We start from the raw sequence: 20,037 nt of genomic DNA on the forward strand, positions 1-20,037 counted from the left end.
CCACCATCGGTAAAGTCTCCGCCTCCTCCATCAAACTCTCCACCTCCTCCATCTCTAATCCGCATTCCACCACTTCCACGTGTGCCATTACCTCCAGTAATGCAGGTTCCGCCACTCCCACGTCTGCCACTACCTCTAATATTCTAGGTTGCACCATTCCCAAGTATACCGTTTCCCTTTCATTGATCCCCCTAGTACTACAACTCACCTCCATCAATCTCATGGTTATCACTACACATCTTCTCCTCCTCCTTCACGGCTGAAATAAGTTTCATTTACAATAATTGCACGATATTGCATCTTATCTCATTGGAAATGTGTAATCAATAGTGTTACTCTTTGGAAGAGATTTGGTTATTGGTATTGTAATGATTTTTCTTTCCTAACTTGGTCTATTCTAAAATAAAAGGATCTGAAAGAAATCCTGCGTCGGCGTTATATTTGTGCTATTAATCTAAATATATTTTTCTTTTCGCAAATAAATAAAGTTGTTGTTTATTTTTAAATCATAGTTTTCTCGATCCGTATTCTATTTGCGCCACATCCCTTCAATTGTTACAAAGTGTAATTGTAGAGAATTCTTGTCTTACCTGATACTATATGGCTAGCTACAATATTTTTTGTTAATCTGGGTTAGGGGTGGCCATGGTATGGTAGATACCGATTACCATACTCAAATCGAAATTTTTTATACTGCAGTTTCGGTATTGGTATGCATTTTTAAAATGTTTGGTATTCGGTACGGTATTCGGTATTCATAAAGAAAATACCAAAATACCGAATACCATACTGAAGTATATAATTACATATACAATTCATATATCTTAGAATTATAATCATATTATACTAAAAGTGGGAAGCCCATAGTTTAAAGTTAGCTTACGAAAATACCCTCAACTAAAATTACTACTACAAGTTTATGGCTCTAAAATTTCTTCAACTTCTCAGTTTAATTCTTGATAAAGTGAGTATCTTATTTAATGACATCATATTAAATACTAAATAAAGTCTGTAAATAAATTTTTACTTGGAAAACAAACCTTCTAACATCTTACGGCTCTTCACCTCCTACACTACAAAGCTTTAAAATTTTCCGGATGAATTATACATCATTAGAACATTAATATTAGGGTGAATGGGATTTAATGAAATCCTATGAAATTCTAAACAATTCTAAAAATGAATGTTAACAGCTTACGGATGAATTATACTTTACATAAATAAATCATTAATAGGGTATATGGGATTTAATGAAATCCTATTGAATTCCAAATAATTGCTATTACTTCCTCCGTTGCAAAACCTTTGATTTTCTTTAGCTAATAACTAAACTAATGATGAATTATCTTACCTGATGTATTAAATTCTGCCCATTAATTAGCAGCTATCTATGGACACAAAAATATGTCTATCCTTCACCATTTGCAGAACAATTGAGCATCGATGCAAACTTATTAGGTATGTAAAGCTTTTCTTTCTGCCTTCTTCCATGGTGGCCTCTCCTTGGTAATTGTTTTTCGTATCACTTCACGATATGTTTTCCCTTCACGTATATATCTAATCTCTCTCTTCATGTTAGTAATTTAATCATTAACAGTCTTTATCCTAATTTTCATTTGTTTCTCCATCTTTTTTCTTTTTTAACTTGATATTTTCTGGAAAAGTAGTACACTAAAACATGGGAGTGGAAGTTGATCTATGCAGGTAAACACTTTTCCATGTTTAAAACTCTTCACTTTTGGCCATTATATTAATTGTACAAAATATTTACAAAGAAGAAACATCAATTTAATATATATTATCTGTTACTTATCAAATAAAAAAAGTTAATTATATCAAAAGATGTTGGAATCATATTTGTATCCGGAGCGCAACAGAACTCTAGAACATGGGCAAGATATGTTGCCGCAGAAAATAGCCACTTTTTCCTTCCAATTATAATGCAAAAAAAATTACGATAGATATTTGATTCCTAAGTTTCTTTTGATTTTAGAAACTTTAATGCCATGGCACAAGTCTTATTACACTTTTTGGAACGCAAAGTGCTTTGATTACTTTCCTTTCATTTTTTTTTTTTTTTGGATACACTTTTTTTTTTTTCATTTTTAATAAAGTATGGTTTCAGTATTCTTTTGTGATAATATTGTACGAGAGTTCCCACTTCTCATTGTGATAAACGTAGTTGAATGGTGGCCTTCAAGTTTTGGTCCATCATGTTATAACTTTAGTCATTGTTTTAACCATCGAGAGATATAGTGGGATGGTTGAGATCTCTCCATTCTTAATTAATCAATGATTTCGGGCTCTATCTCAGAAATAAAGAACATTTCGGTTGAAACCGCTTTACCCTTTTTGTGGGGTAAGAAATTTGCGGATGTAATAGCCCATATGGATACTTTGGATTTCCTCACGGGGCGAAAGAGTGAGATTAGGAATACCAGACATTAAGTGAACTAATTTTGTGTCATGTGAGATCAAGAACTTGCCATGTTGTGAACGAATTTGTTATTTTCTCGCCTTCTGAATTTGGTGAAGTTCACGAGTTTCATCTTTTTTGCTTTTGTTATTGTGAGTTGTAGACATCCTATTTTAGTGAGGATGGTTCAATCTTTGTTCAATTATTACAGATGAATCTTCTTGATAAGCTTAATTCATGATTGAAAGTTTATGTATGAAAAAAGAATTACTATTACTTCTCTTCACATTTAGAAAAACTTATCTTTAATTTATACCATTGTGATATTATGTAAGAGCTTGGAAGTACTAAAATTTTGCAAACACCAAAGATCCTTCGAGGTGAAATAAATTGTTATTTTCAAATGATCACTTCGACGATGATCTTTTTTCTTTTTTCTCTTTTTACGTTCTAAATTTGTTTCATTTTCATAATTTAATAAGGTCAGTTTTCACTTTCACTGTACAATGGACATATAAAAGAATACACCAATCATGTTACTCAGAAATTTAGACCCGACAAATGACTATAATGGCACAAGAATGATATATAAAGGCTTTCACAACAACGTCTTATATTTTGAAATAATTATCGGCCATTGTGCAACAAAGAATATGTCTATTCTAATAATATAATTATCATCCCTTGAAAATGAAGGATATCTTTTTCATTCGAAAGTCATTTATTTTACGTCTTTGCTTTGCATATAATTAATAAAGCACAAGGACAAACAATTTCTAATTGTGGCTTGTATTTGACGTAACATGTCTTCTCCCATGAACAACAAAACATTGCACTTTTAAGAGGGATATTAATGTCCACAACAACGTCGGTTGGAAAAGAAATCATTTGCATATATGGATGGATTGTTCATCCTTTTTAACTTGTACTTTTTCTACTAAAAAGTCTGTGATGCTCGTTACAATGGGGTTTTAGTATGACTTATACGAATGTACAAGCTGCATGGGACACACGCACAACGCGCGTGTCCAGAACTAGTACTAACAAATATATAAACTAGTATTATTAGAAAACTAATTGTGAACATTGGAACTCTATCTTGATTTAAATGTCTTTTGTGTGTAATCGATTTACGAAGGGGATTGCTTGCACTACAAGAAAAAGGTTTATCTGCGACCAACATTTAGGGACGAGTTAATAATTTCGTCTCTAAAAGTACATTTATTGGGACGAGATTTTATTTCGGTCCTTAATTCTATATTTTATTGCGAAGGTACTAAATCTAGTCCCAAAAGAATTTAGTAACTGGTCCCAAATTGTAATTGATGAGACTTGACTAGGAAGATGCCACCAAATATATTATTAAACTATTAAAAGGCTACTATTTTCCAAAAAATCTGGCGCTAAAACAGTGTACTAAAATAAAAACTTAGGTTTTCAGCAAAAAATTAGGCGCCAAAAGTAAGAGAAAACGTAGTATACACTGAAATAAAACATTCTAAAAATTAAATTAAACTCTCTGTCTTCTCAAAACACATGTGGTCACAACTCTTACCATAGTCTCTACACATGTATCCATCATCTACTCCGCCATAGATCTACCAATAGATTTCTTAATTCCTCAGATTCTTCTCTTATTCATCAAAAACCTCTCAAGGTACTATTGCTGCTTCTCAATCTTTGTTTTTTTTTCTATAATTTTTGATATCTCTTCTGTTATTTCTGTGTTTAGAATCAAAGAGATAAAAACTCAAATCTTTTGATTCTATTTTAGTGTTTTGTATATGCACCAAGTTGGATTTTTGAGCTTATTCTTTTGGGTATGATATGAAAGACCTTTTATTTCTATTTAAGAAACAAATCTTGTGATTACGTTTCAATGTTTTGTATATGCACCAAGTCGAATTTTTGAGCTTATTCTTTTGGATCTGTGTTTATGATCTGAAAAACCTTCCATTTCTATCTAAGAACTCACTCTTTTGATTCTGTTTCAATGTTTTGTATATGCACCAAGTTGAACTTTTGAGCTTATTCTTTTGGATTTGTATTTATGATCTGAAAAACCTTCTATTTCTATTTAAAAACTCAATCTTTATTTCTTTTTAGTATAAGCTGAGTTGGATTTGTGGTCTTATTTTGGTTGTATGAATGTCTTTTTGTTTAGTTTCCAGTAATTTGTGTTGTATGTGTTATGGGTATGTGTTTAGGATTAGAAAGGCCATGTTGAGATTTGACAAGGCAAATAGGGACTAGTCTTGTTACTTTCGGCTAAATACATTTATACCTCATAGCCCATCTAGTCTCTATTGTAATTTGTATTTAGCACTCCTGGAAAATAATAGCATCTGAGAAGATTGCAATACTCTTTTTTTTTGTGTTTAACTCTTCCACTCTCAATAGGAAAAAATTGAAAAAGTTATGGAACCCATGTTTTGAAGCAAGGTCTAACCAAATATATGTGAGTTTAACTTTTATGGTCAAACTTTTATAAATGTCTACCTCCATAATGAGTATCCGTAAAAGTGAAGATCTCAAATGAGTTAGCTCTAACATAAATTACAAAACCATTAGTTCTTGCTTGCATTTGCTGAGCTTGTACATACTTGATGTTATCTTGTGAACTGCATGATGCAAAGGAGTGAAACAGCTACTCCTAAAACAACAACAATTGCTCCTCTTCCATGTACTAAGTTGTAGTTTTCCTTGTGTAGTTGGTATATCAATCCCATCTTTATAAGAGTCAAACCATTTTCCAAATGTCGTCAATCCCTCAGCAGAATGAACACCAAGTGTTAATACCACACACTGTGAGAAAGACAATAAATAGATCATGCAAGACCTTATATTATTTTCGATCCACCATTTTGTTGAACTTGCATAGCTGCAAATGAAAAAACCAGTAAACCAGTCCCATTGTTAATCTGCAGCCTGCACTTGTTTCTTTTTGTGTCAATTGTATGGTCCATATCATTTTCTAAACCAGTTGGATCAATGGGATATCACCAAACCTTGCTTGAAAGATAACATAGGAGTACAACAATGCAACAAATTAGCACTGTCAAATGCAAACTGCACTGCTGCATCTCTTGTTGTCCTTCCCAGCTGAGCATAAGCAATGTGTTTCCCTTGCAGTGGTCAAGCAAAAGGTGTCCCAAATTGATGCACTACTGCCTGTAGTATGTTAAACCTGCAAAAAATAGTGCCAGTGCACTGCTAGCAGCTGCGATTTCTCAGACCTACCACTGCATAATGTTCTGGGCACACCTCATGTAGTTGTATAAGCCTGTTTAGGGAAACAAGTGCTAGCAGAAAAGATTTTCATTTTTTTTTTGCAATATATATATATACACATAACAGTAATACAAGGAAGGGAAATTCTTACTCGAGAAGTCCAAAATTTTTAAAGATTTCAACAGACATTCTAGGCTCTTTGTTTATTATTTATATATGTTAACAGTTTCATATTCTATTGGTCATTCAATTGTATGTAGCTCTTTTTTTTAAAATGTATGTAGGTTGAGTTCAAGAATAAACAAGAAATTATTGTCAAATTAAAAAAAAAACCGACCTAATGTAAGTACATGGACAACATCACTTTGTCGATGGTATCTTGTAAATGCATTAACCCAACCCATGGTTTGATTATTGTAGGATAAATTTGAGAGTTTTGACATGAATGATCACTGTGATCATATCTTGGAATGGATGAAAGAGTTATGGAACAAATGGAGAGGATACTTGCATGCAACCTATGTGAAGAATAAGCCAATCCAACAGGCTCTTAAAAATTTTCCAAAGTGAGTAGACAAGAAAGATTGGTAGTGGTTAATAAAAGAACATTTTACTTCAGAAAGTTTTCAGGTATGCCTAGTGATTTACTAGTCTATTTCGCCAAACCATCCGCAACATGATTCCCCTCTCTTGCACCAAATATCTTTTTTCCACTATACTTGGAAAATAACTTATGTATACTGTTTAATTTTATGTAAATCAATTATTATTATTATTATTATTACATTTAAGCTTAACTATTTCACAAATATAGGCAAGAAGCAACAGTAATTCAGCAAATCGAGCTAAGTTGAAGATGCCTCATCATATTGGTAGCAAGCCTATTCGAGAGGTCATTTATCAAAAGGTATTATCATAAAATCTATATTTTCCTAAAGGAAATATTTATGAGGTGTTACTTGACATGTTTGCTTTTGATGTAAAGGGCGGGAAATACGACAATCCACCAGATTTAGGGACTATTTTCTTTGAGACTCGTAAGAAAGATAACAAGCTTGTTGAACCTGAAGCAATTGAAAAACATGTATGTTTGGTACATTGAACATGTAAATTACTTGAAAGTATTATAGTTCTGATAGAAAATTTTCTTTTATATGTTTTGTAGTCTCAGATCAAAGAAATAGTTCAATCGGAGCCCTCTCTATCTAGTATAGAGATTGTAGAAAAATGTTGTGGACCTCAAACTCATAGCCATGTATTTGGATTTGGGGGTGGAGTAAAGGCGAAAGAATTGAAAGGTGGAACTTCTTCAAAGGCTGGATTATTGTCTGCGCTACATTCGACTCAAAAGGAAAACAAATCCTTGAATGAGACAAACAAGTCCTTGAATGATCGCTTGTCTGCCTTAGAAGATGAGATGAAAGAAATTAAGAAAATGAAATAATTATTTGCTGCTCAATGATCATTTGTCCCGCCTACGACATCGCCCGTTTTTCCGAATGACCACTGATTTTGTCTGCTAACCAAGTTAGTATTACTACACTCGACTTTTTATTTTATTTGTTGATTTGCGTATAGCCAATTTCTATCTTACACTGATTCTAGTAGTTGCTTGACTTACGTATGGTGTTTACCAGAAAGTTATGAGCCTACTCTAATTAATGTTTTGGGCAGTAGAATCCAAAATGTACTTCTCAAAAACAGAAAAGAAAAGGAGGGAAAATTCTAGTTAGTGGAATTATTGGAACATATTCCTGAAAAGTCCTTTTTTTGGGGGAATTAGTGGAATTATCAAATGCTACCGTCATCATCTCCTTGTTATGCCTATGTTGTATCAAATCATTTCCTATCGGAATAGGATCAGTAACACCAACATTATCCATAACTGTCCATATGAAATCAGAATTGCAGCACATCATCTCAAATTCTGCAAAGTTGTTGTGAAACCTTATCTTCTTTTTTAGCCTCCACACAGATTTTTGTAAAACTGCAGACTGCATATCTTATAACCAAACCTGCACACTTAAAAAACCAGTAAAAGCTTGTTGATTTTCTAGTTTCATTTGTTTCCATCTGGACCATAGTTCCAGTGAGTGCTATATCATTTCCTCTCTGAGTAGGATCAATAGCTTGTAGTATTAGATCTAATTTGAAACAGACTCGTACCAAATACTTTCCTAGATAAATAAGACCATTGATAACAATTGCAACAGTATTCCTTGATCTTCTGGTACCTGTGATCCTTGCAAAAAAGCAAACAATGTTAGTTAAAACAGTTACCATCATACTCTCCTCCCAAAGGATTGGAGCATGATGGCAACAAAGAGCTACAACACTTTTCCATTGCACAACACCAGAACCAACTGTCATTCTCCTCCAAATAAGCATCTGATTATTTCCAGCAATGATGCATATAAAGTACATATTGCCGGTGTTTTTACAAAAAACAGCAACCAACATCCACATTTGAGTCACAAAATCTTCTCTATAACCTTGAAATTTCTGCACCGGAGCAAAATATCATATGTGCAGCATCTCCTGCAAACACACAAGACATCTAAAGTCCACCTCATAAAGTCCATTTGCTCATTAGCAGTACAAGTATTAGTATCAAAGAAATTTTCCACTAGACTCTCATCCTTTCCACTGTAAAATGAATCAAAGAGATGAAACAAGGACAACCAGTGATGAATCAAATCATATCCTATGTGCATAAGATCAATGACACCAGAAACAACCAAATGTCCTAGAACCATATATACTTTGTGAGTTACTATATAGAACCATCCCATTTCATTTACTAAGCAAAGAGAATCTATGGGATAGTAGAAACAAGTGTCACGACCCGAAACCCACCCTGGACGTGACCGGCATCCGACGTCACGAACAACATCGGAAGAACCTAAACAACACAATAATGGTACTTGAACCCGCCAGGTTCAACATTCGCCTCCAACAATTTATAAATTAAATACAACACATCATGAGTTAAATCAGCGGAAGTCTTTATAAGTACTAGCCATCAACGTGGCAAACACCCATTAAGTCGTACGAGACTTTTGACAATCTACCCACAATTCTAACAACTATCTATGGAGCTTCTAAGAGACATAACAATCCTCAAACTTCGGGACGCAGCCCGGAAATCTAAAATAATAAATGAAACAGGAAGTGTCCCACGAACAATGATGTGGGCTCACCAAATCAGCAGCAACAGCGAGTCCTTTCTAAGCGCCTGAAGTGTCAAGAACCTGCTCTTCTCCGTTACCTAACATACCATCCAAAAACAACAATGGTATGCCTGAGTACTTCGTACTCAGTGAGTGCCTCGGGGACAATAAGTAATATAGACATAAATGTAATAATACATAAAGAAATCAGTTCCGAAAAAGATAGTATACAAACTGTTATTCCACTTTATGAGTCTTAATATCACTTATTGCACAGTTTAATAATCTATTTCAAAATACCAGTTTCAATTAAGCTTTAAATCAATCTGGCATAAATACCAATTTCATAATAAAGATGGATATCACAATCGCCTATATGAGCCCAACTCAATATCATCAACATTTCGTAATACACCGGAACATGACTTCACGGTGGCTACTCTTCCTCCCGAATAGCAAGGCAATTAATGCACCCCCAGGTAGCGAACCCGGAAGTGGCCACTCTTCCTCCCGAATGGCAAGGCAATTAATGCACTAGGATCCATAGTGGCTACTCTTCCTCCCGAATAGCAAGGCAAATACAACAACAAGATTCATGGCATAGAAGCCGATTTACAATTTATCTCAAAGTAGTCACACCATTAATAACATTAAAATTCATTAAGCCATATCGAAGGAATAAGTCATTCAAATCAACGGTTTGAAAACATATAACTTCTTTACAAAAGATTTCCATGTCCCAAATTCATCAATGAATATGTCATTACCAACCCTTAACCATCATCATTACGCATCTCTCATAGAAGAAAAACATTCACAATATCTCATACCTCTATAGGGTTTGTTACAATCTAGGTTTAATGTGGGTTTGTCCCCTCACACACATTAACCACCATTTAGACATGAATTAGAGTTCAAGAAACATGAAAAGGTTAGTTTTCCTTTAATTCATAAAAAAATCTTGAAAGAAAATTCATACTTCTACCCATAGATTCAAAAGTGATTTTCATTCAAAATAAGTTCTTAAAAGAGAGACATACCTTAATTTGTTAAACAAGGTTTAACAATTCACTTTCTAATGAAGAACACCCAAACCCTAGCTTGAATCCCTTTGGAAAGAATTATGTCGCAACCCTAGGTTTTTGTCACAAGAATCATGTTAAGAATCATGGGTTTATTGTTAGGATTGATAATCAATGATTAAGATGTTCTTACCTTAGTGTTGGAGGCTTGGGGAATGATTTTCGTCCTTAGGGTTTTGAGAGTGAAAAGAATGGAAGAAAAACTAAAATTTGGCAACTTATAAATTTTCAGCCCGTCAGGCACAATCGACGGTTCAAACGACGAACCGTCGATCAGATCGACGAACCGTCGATCTGTTCCGTCGAATTCGTCAATTTTCCAGTGAGTCAGGCACAATCGACGGTTCAAACGACGAACCGTCGATCTACTCCGTCGAATTCGTCAAATTTCCAGCGAGTCAGGCACAATCGACGGTTCATTCGACGAACCGTCGATCAGATCGACGAAGCGTCGATCTACTCCGTCGAAGCCACCAAACTTCCAGCGAAGACAGTCTTCAGTAAAATGGTCATAACTTTTTGTACAAAATGTTGCTCGGGCTGGGCGACCTACCGTTGGAAAGCTATTTCAAATATCTACAACTTTCATCAAGGATGTATTTCCAAATTCTCAACACATTTTCATGAAAATCGCCCAGAAGACAGACCTACCAAAACTTAGGCGAATTTCAGAGCCCCTAAGAACTTCACTAGTTGATTTGACTTCAAAACGATCCTTCTCCACCCGAATTCATCAAGAATGGATTCATATACATATAATATCATCTTAATACTAGATTTTTAATATATGCACACTTAATTCAAATTCACGAGGTGTTACAACAAGTAACCATGATTCCAATTTGTACCAAATCATTTCCACATAGGGTAGGATATATCATTGGCACAAACTGCTGCACTTAAGTTTATGACACCAGTAGCCTTGTTATTCCATGTAAAACAAGATCCAATCAACACCATAGTGAAACTGCAACCTGCAAACCAGAAAACAAGGTTATCTGAAACAAATACAACCATCCTCTCCTCCCTAAGGACTTGAGTATGAAAGTACAACCTCCTCTACTTCGCGAAACCATCATCTATCATCAATTTTACTTGGATTTTGTGGACTTAGTTGATGTGATAGGGCCTGTCACTTTTTGTTTTGCTTGTCTCATTGGTATTTGTCTTAGAACAAATTGGTCAAGCACTTTATCATCCCAACTATGATTTCTACCATGATTTTTTGATTTATTTTTCCCCACAACTTTTTCCAGTTGTTTAGGAGATAAATCCCCTTCCCTTGCTGCATTAAAGAAATTCTGTGCAGTTGACTCCTCTTCTATGTCATTTCTAGTTTCTTCAATATCTGAACTGCAACTTGTAAATTTCTTTGGGAATTTGGAACTGAAACCTGGTTGTGCTCTTTTGGATTAACTTGAGGATCAATTTGCACTACCTGGTTCTGCTTAATTCTTGTACCTTGTGAAACCTGGTTCTGCTTTATGGTATTCACCGCCTGATTTTTCTTCTTTGTGTTTGAAGTAGAGTCAAGCTGCACACCTTGCTCACTAGCAAGTTTCTTATCAGCACTCTTGCTTTCCTGATGTGCACCAGATAGGACTGATGCAACATTTTTAACTGTTGACTGTTATTGGTTCATGATAGGTTTGACATGTGCCTTTGTCATTTTTTGTTTTTCACCTCGTTTCTCAAGCATACCGAATTTGTTTCAGCTTATTTGCGATTGCTGGTCATGGTTTGGGTTGTATTAAATATATTATCTTTAATCTAAGTGGTTGATGCCTTAAATTCATGTATACACAATTAGGAAGTGCATACAGAAGTACTGAGGATTTTTGATTAAGTCTGGTATAGCTTTACAATGCAAAATAAATAATTTTCCTGATTTAAACAATTTTGAAGAAGACTCATAGCCTTCTCTGTATGGTTTGCATTTGCTGCATCTTTAAGTTCAGAGCTCCTTTATTCTTTTATATATAGATGGTGCAACTATTATCCGTTTCACAATTCCTATATATTTGTGGCAGTCTCGGTTCAAAGTCTGTAACAGTGGTTTATTTCATATGAACATAGTAGTAATTTTATTCGGTTATAAAAATAGTACGCAGAACCGTGAACACTTCTAACTCTAGTTGTAAGGATTTACTGTTAAAGAAAGTGCAATTGTTATTGTGATGATGGAAAAAGCTTTATTGAAGATAGATAAAAGAATAATTTCTACCAAATGGAAAAGTCTTATTGCTATTAAATGTTGTTGCCTTTTTATGTGTTTCCAGTTTGTGATCCCTTGTTTGGTACCAGAAAGATTTCACAATCTTACTTGGTTTGTATTCTCCTTGCTTTATCAGAGATTTTAGTGGGCGTATGAAAGAATTAACATCTACATTCTATGATTTTTTTTTTTAGTTGGGAACATATATTAGATGAAGAATAGCAACGAGTACTTATATTTCTAACTTCGCCACTGTAATCTTTAGAAATTAAGAGAAGTCCGATACCATTTTCTCTTTAAATAGGAAACGACGCCTTCAGTTCAAATACTTTGAGAATTGGGATGAAATGGCCACAAAGAGCATATAAAGGTTATGCAGAATGATAGATTAAAGTTCTTGAAGTGGTCCTCTTTGAAACTTGTATGACTATCATCTAATTAATGAAGTTTAGCAAAATAAAATCATTGAGGCTCCAATGAAAATTCTACAAGCATTTTATAAGTTTGGAGATGGAAAATAAATGACTTCTAGTTTGCTCGATAGAGGAAGATGCAAGATATAGAAATATGAGACACAATTGTTGTCTTAGTTGCGTTTTTAAAATAGATTTTGGATTCTTTGTTAATGCATCCCGAAGCTTTTCTAATTAATTTTTCTTATACTCATGCAGGCTTGATGATGCTGTTGGATTACACCTAATGAATTTAGATTGCTTTTGGGGTAAGCGGTATGACCACTACTAGTATAACATTTACATATATTATCTTACTAATAGTTATTCAGTCTTTTCAAAATTTTGTACTTACAGGTTTTGAAGATTAAAGTTAGAAGTCAAGATGCAAGTTTAGAAGATGCACGCGAACTCATTCTTATTTTGCTAGGAATGTTATGTAGAACTCGGTATCATACTCTAGCTCGGGTTGTTAGCAATGTTTTTTTGTTAAGGTGTCGAGCAAATATTGAAACTAACATCATGGGATGTTAACCATTTTATTGTAATTAATATAACTCACTCTCTCTCTCTCTCTCTCTCTCTCTCTCTCTCTATATATATATATATATATATATATATATATATATATATATATATATATATATATATATATAAGCTTTTTATATCTACATTTTTCAATAGCAATTTATATTTATTGATAAAATTATTTTTTTTGGATATCGAGCTTTAGGGACTAGATTTGGTTAGCAAGAGACCAGAAATATGATCGTTATAAGTAGTACAATAAGCTAAATAAGGACCAGCAATGCTTGTCTCTAAAGATAATCTAGGACTAGTAAAGGCTGGTCGCTAAAAAGGTTTAACGACCAGGAAATATTTATTTCCCTTGATATTAATTGTCCATTAGGGACGAGATATGTAGTCTCTAAAAGGTTTTAACGACGAGATATATACCCCGTCCCAAAACACTTTTTGCGACTAGATTTTTGATCCCGTCGCTGTTGGCCTTTAGCGGCGGAGGCTATTATGACGGGTGGCGACCAGTATTTTCCGGTCGTAGTTTCCCTTTTAGGACCAGATTTGGACTTTTAGGGACCAGATTTCCCTTCCTTAAAGGCCGTTTTTCTTGTAGTGTTGTACTTTCTTTTGAATATTTTTACATGTGTAAGGTGTTTAGTACTTAATAATTGAGAAGTTTCTTAAGTAGCGGAAGTCATAATTCTCCACGATATGAGTATACGTAAGTCGAAGTCGGACAAATTATGATATCGATTTACCGTACCGTGAAATACCAAAATTGAACTTTAAAATACTGAACTATACCGAATTAATTTGGTACGGTAATGGTATAGTATTTTTAGAAGCCGAAATTTCAAATACCATACCATGCTCACCCCTAATCTTAGTTGTACATTCTTCAGCAGTAAGGTAATAAATATCAACCTATAGTTTGACAGAAAAAAAAGTTATGTCATTATTGAAATTCAAATATTTTCTAAATATTGTATCCGAGATTACCCTCAATCTATTGTTATTCATCAGTAATATTTCAGTAAAATAGAAAATTCTTCTTAAATCGCCAAAAATTAATTTACATGTACATATAAACTATGAGACTACTATAACAAATTTTATAAACCTTTTGAACGTTATATAATAAAATGTTACTGGTAAAAGGGGTTGAATAATTAAGATCAACATAGGGCAATTACTCATTACAAGAAAGTACAGAAATAGCAACAACCTTTTGGCAACAAAAATAACATTGTTGGCAAAATTCCATATTTGGCTATAACTTAATTTTATTGTTGGCATATATGAAAAAAACTTTTAAAAATGATTTTTTTTTTGTTGCCAGACGATTTAATTTTTGTTGCCATATATTGACTATTGTTGCAAAAAGTACTTTTGGCAACAACAAAAAAATTGTTGCACGTCGCTGCAATAATAGCCGATGAGGAAAAGTTTATGCAACAACACTTTTTGCAATAATAGTCAATATTATGACAACAAAAAAATTTGTTGGCAAATGTCTTCTTCTTTTTAATTAAAGTGAAACCCCATGCTGTACTAACCTTTGGTCACGAGGGCTTTGTCATTGTTCCCTACCTTGATATTATCATCTAAAATAAAAATTTACATAAGAGGAGGGCATCTGCTAGAGGTGATTGACTGATTGTATAACTGATTGTATAGAATTGTGAGTAGGATTTCTACAAACCTAACAACTAAGATAGGACGACTCTTCCTATATACATTTTATCATATCCAAAATAAAGAAGGGAGACCCTTCTGTTACACCAATTATAAAGGAAGTAAGGTACATCAAAAGAGTAAAATAAAGAATTTCCTAAACAGCTAAAACTAACATGCATGTAATTCTTCAAATAAGCTTTCACTTTACTCTGCAAAGGTTCTCTTCAAGGAGCCGTGATGATCTGTCCACAAAAAAGAATTTAAAACCTGCTTTTTTTTAATGTAATTTCTACTTTTCTCTTTAACTGCAAGAACATTAGTTGTTGTGGCCTTTGGTTCACAGTATTGTTCTTAAGAAGTTCAGCACACTTGGAGAGTGAACAAATAAATCCACCCAAACCTGTAAAACTTCTTTTCAGTTGTTGTGGTGAATAGGCATCCCCTATTTTTCCATTGTGTGCGCTTCCAAAGAAATTAAAATATCTTATTCATTTTGTCTTCTTTCATTTTTAACAAATGCATGGAGTTAGACATAATTTCCCTTCCTTCTTCTTCTTCTCGTCTAGGAAGTACAGCACATTACGTAGTAACTAGTAAGTATGTCCAAACTTCCATAGCATCTGCCAAATTATTTTCCTTTCTAAGATAATTTTGCACTTTAATCTTTTCAATCTCCTCAAAGACGTTATGTCATATAATAGGTCCCATGGCACTAGTGTAGTGTCACGGCCCAAAATAGATAGTCGTGATGACGTCTAATTCCCAACCAATAGGCAAGCCAACAACCCATACCATTACAATTAAATTAAATAAATTTAGCGGAAAGTAAAGAGATTACCGAAATATCCAATACTAAGTCTTTATAATAAGAAATGTGGAAAACAACAAAACCTCCCAAGATTCGTGTCATAAGTACAAGAGCTACTACAATACGATACAAGTCTGAAACAGAAATACACTGTCGAAAATATGAAAATACGCTGTTTGAATACTAGAAGACGGAATAATAAAAGGGATTGAGAGAGACGGGTGTTGCGGGACAGCCAAACAACTCACCACAAACTCCAATCAACACTACTCGGATTCACTGCGTTCCACGGAGCCTGCTAGTACTGAATCTGCAACACGAAAGAGTGCAGCAAGTGTAGTATGAGTACGAAACCACGTGAACCTAGCATGTATCATATACTGGTAACGAAGAAGTAGTGACAACATTTGTAAGAAACGATCTTTTACTTTACAGTTCTACATTATAACCAACGGTCAAATTCTCGCAGAATAGAGCATAATCAAGTCTAGTAAGGCCATGTAATTAAACAAGCACATAATCAAATAAGAATGAAGAATGCAATGCAAGCAATGAAATACCTCAAAATCAAATCCCCTCCCAACTTGTATATACACGCAACTCCATGGTAATTTTTGGGAGCTCTTGCTAAATGGGGGACTCGCGAGGTCTATATACTGGCGGAGCCATTGTCCTTCGGCTTACACACATTTTTCGGAACCATTTCCCTTTGGCATATCACAATTTTGCCGGAATCTTTTCCTTCGGCACTTCACTCCAAACAAATCAATCTAAGAACACATCAAGTCAATTCACGTGATCCATCATCAAATATAAGTATGGATGATCAAACAATATAGGAATATTAGATGCATTTAAAATAGAACCATGAATCGTACATGTATACATCTCTGACTCGATCAACGCAAATATATTGGTCTAATGGAGTGATATCCCCGAGTGATGCATTTTTATAATTGTGTAATTAAAAAACCGACTGAAAAATCGATCAAACTCGGTTGAGTTTTTTTTCGTTGTGTGACAGAGAAATGATGAATTTTATATTTAAAAAATGGACCGAATCGATCGATTTTTCTGTCGGTTTTTAGACCGACCGGTTGTTTTCTGACAATCCTTTTTCAGCAGGCTATTCTATAAAACTGACCGAGGTCTATTTTTTGTTGGCTTTGGGCATTTTTCAGTAGTGGTATGCATTTCTAAAGTAGATAAATATCATTTAAGGTCCTAACACATTTATATGCGTAAAAGTAGGCATGCTCAGCTCTAATCGGTTGCTAGTGAAACATTGTACACGCAAGCGCAGGGATCGATAAGTAATATAGATTTGAAGTAGAGTATCACTCCCAACGAGGATTTAGTGTTAACTTTTCTAACTAGATTAAACAGTAAAGAATCAATGGTTCGTAGATTGAAGACAGTAAGTAAACAAATGCAAGTAATAGTGTTTAGAATTCAGAAGAGAGAAATATTCTAGAGTTACGAGGGAATTTATCCATTCAATGTTGTGTATCCACTTGTGTTAGTCCATAGAAAATCTAGTTTACTAGCCACTGGGTTGATTTTGACAGAAAAAAAAAAAAGATAAGAAAATTGTTCCATGTGATCTGATTCATTATTTGGGAGCATTATCAAAGTGTTTCTTTGGTGAAATTATCTTGACGTTGGTCTATCTCTAGCCTAGATCAACCTAAGTTCAAAAGAAGGGAAAAAATTAAAGATTGTTCCATACGTCCCAAATAGTACTAGTTCATTATACAAGGAAAATATCAAGGACTCGAAGACACTCACCCGGTTACGGGCTCGCTATCGTTCTGCTTATGAAATCAAATATGAAACTTCATACACCTCAAAGTTCATATGACAAAAAGAGATTTTTTTAGGTCCTTATACTCATTATACCTAGCATTGAATAGACTAGGTATTCACCTTATCAAGATCTCAAATCAATGATGGGGTATGTTGGGCACCTCCTAAATGTAACGACCCGTAAGGTCGTTTTGGCTATCTTGACTGTTTTAGTCACATTTAACCCTTCCCCAAGCTTCTTCATGATCTATTTGACTTCCGGGGATGGGTGGCGTGATTCCTGAGGCAATCGGGGGTGACTTGAGTGAGAAATGGAGTTTTTAAAATTCTTAAGTGTTTGAGTTGACCAAAGTTAACACCGGGGGTAAATGGGTCTTTTTGGAAATTTTGTCGATTCCATTAGGTCCGAATGTCTATTATGACTTGGTTGAGTGGTTGGTTCGGTTACTGAGGGTCTCGGGGGTATTTTGGTCATTTGGTTGGAAAGTTAATTTTAAGGCGTTTGGAATTGAACGGGTCAAGATGACCTCTTTTGGAAATTTTGAGTGCGCGAGTGAGTTCGTAGCGTGCTTTTAAGTTAGGGGGCATATTTGGTTTGCATCTAGGAGGTTCCGGATGAGTCTCAGCATTTCGGGTCGAAGGAGTCAAAACCAAATTTTTGTTGGTTTTCAGTGATTTGGTTTCCTTCTTGCGAAGAAGGTCTCGCGTTCAGGAGAGATGGGGACTAGCTGGGTCGTGTTCGCATGCAAAGGCTCGCGTTCGCACAGAGTAATAGGGGTTTGGGCCGGGTCAGCTTGTCGCGTTCGCGTAGGCCTAGGCCGGGTCATGGGTCGTGATCGCGAGACAGGCTCGCGTTCACGAAAAACGTTTAATGCCTGAGCATATTATTAAACACCAAAATCGTGATTTGACCGCTCATTAACTAAAGTATCATTTGGGAGCTTGGTTAGAGAGGAATTTGGGAGATTTTGCACGATTCATCCATTGGATAGATTCTAACCTTTTTTTTTTAATTATTATTTCACTTATTAATAGAGATTCTGTGTAGGGTAGAAATCATGATTTAAGAGTAGGGAATTTGAGGGTTTTTGAACTTTAGATTTGAAATGAGAGATTCTTCAATTAAGCATGAAATTGTGGATGGATTTGATTGGTTATTGGTATATAGACTCTATAAGTCATAGGTAAACTAATTTTGGATTGAATATCCTATTTTGCCCTTCGCGCCTCGGAATCCTATTTTGGGTGACTTTTTGGGTTCAGATATAACATGCTAATATGAGTATCTTTAGATTTGTATGACTCCTTAGAATAATAAGAAGCCCTATGAACATTTAAAGTCAGGTCAAGGGAGAGTAAAAAAGGACACATCATATTTTTTATCCTTTATCCAATAAGGCATCAGACTAATTTGAAGAATGGAGGAGGAGTTGAGGAGAATCAACCATGTAATTATCACAATGTGGGGAGAGAAGAAGGAATCTACACTAGAACATACAAGAAGTAAGCCTACACAAACTTATGGTAAGCAAAAATTCCCAGAGAAATTAGATGAAGGAACTAATTCTCTAAAAGAATATGTAAAAGTGCAGAAGACAGGACAACATATCACGGAAAGCACCAGCAAGGAAACTGTCACCTCAGCCAAACAAGGAATTAATTATTAGGGTACAATCCAAATCAGAATAAAAGGGTGTTGAAGAAGCATGGGCAAAGCAGACCTACTATTGAAGGAATAAGCAGCTGAAAGAGCAAAATTAGAAGATGAACTGTGCACATCAGACTTCTCATCAAATTGTGTATGAGAAGGGAGTGTTTGAGATAGATTTAAGTGAAACAGCGTCCAACTCAGTCTTATACCTTTGCTAGTATGCACTCATGGCATGACCAATTGAGCACAAACAACACATACAATGAGGAAAATAGTCAAAGAACATAGTTCTTATGACTATCATATATGCACCTCCTTTCCAATTGAAATTATAGTTGCATAAATATGTCTATGCTGTCAACCCGCCTAAGTCAGTTATATAAATCCTTTCATGAAAAAACATATACATATATAAACACACACACACACACACACACAAGCAGTGACCTAAGGGGAATGATACTGTCACACCCCAATCCTGATAGGGCATGATGGGCACCCGACCCTTACTTAGAGCCGAGCGAACCCGCTGTTTCTCATTATAATCATGATCTCACAGAACTCTTAAGCCATGAAATGAAATGCATAAATTATGATTTTCGAAAACATTCTTTTCATCTTTCTCGAATCAAATAAAATTTGTAATCATGTGAATCTATAAAGTAATGCATAATGATACATCGACTTAAATAGCCGCTTACAAGACTGGCATACTGTATACATGACTCTGTCTGCAAAGTCTCTAACATAAATCATTACACCATATCACACATACTCTGACTCGGCAACACTCCGGAAAGAAATGGAGCTCGCCAATCCCGCTGGAACATCTTCTAGCAATATCCTCTACTCATCTGTATACACCTGCGTGGCATGAAACGCAGCGCCCACAAGAAGGGGCGTCAGTACGAATAATGTACTGAGTATGTAAGGCATGAGTAACAACATAACATAGATATGAAAAGTAACAAGGAATAAGAGAGATAACCTGTACATCTGAATGTCTC

The 20,037-nt window shown here is 34.8% G+C and overlaps 1 protein-coding gene across 1 annotated transcript; it reads left to right on the forward strand.

The window, feature by feature from the left end:
* Window positions 1-3,913: 3,913 nt before the first annotated feature.
* Window positions 3,914-13,136, forward strand: LOC132626194 (uncharacterized). The gene is made up of 6 exons (XM_060340978.1): window positions 3,914-4,073; window positions 6,462-6,554; window positions 6,633-6,731; window positions 6,813-6,945; window positions 12,786-12,835; window positions 12,924-13,136. The coding sequence occupies exons 2-5, from the start codon at window positions 6,504-6,506 to the stop codon at window positions 12,812-12,814; spliced, it is 312 nt and encodes a 103-aa protein (XP_060196961.1). The 5' UTR covers window positions 3,914-4,073; window positions 6,462-6,503; the 3' UTR covers window positions 12,815-12,835; window positions 12,924-13,136.
* Window positions 13,137-20,037: the final 6,901 nt, after the last annotated feature.

This window comes from Lycium barbarum, chromosome 2 (assembly GCF_019175385.1).
Source record: "Lycium barbarum isolate Lr01 chromosome 2, ASM1917538v2, whole genome shotgun sequence".
Taxonomy (NCBI): domain Eukaryota; kingdom Viridiplantae; phylum Streptophyta; class Magnoliopsida; order Solanales; family Solanaceae; genus Lycium; species Lycium barbarum.

Coding starts and splice junctions, on each gene's coding strand:
- LOC132626194 (XM_060340978.1), top strand. CDS start 6,504: ATGCCTCATCATATTGGTAGCAAGCCTATTCGAGAGGTCATTTATCAA. Junction 6,732..6,812: donor CTGAAGCAATTGAAAAACAT/GTATGTTTGGTA, acceptor TATGTTTTGTAG/TCTCAGATCAAAGAAATAGT. Junction 6,946..12,785: donor AAAGGCGAAAGAATTGAAAG/GTGGAACTTCTT, acceptor ATACTCATGCAG/GCTTGATGATGCTGTTGGAT.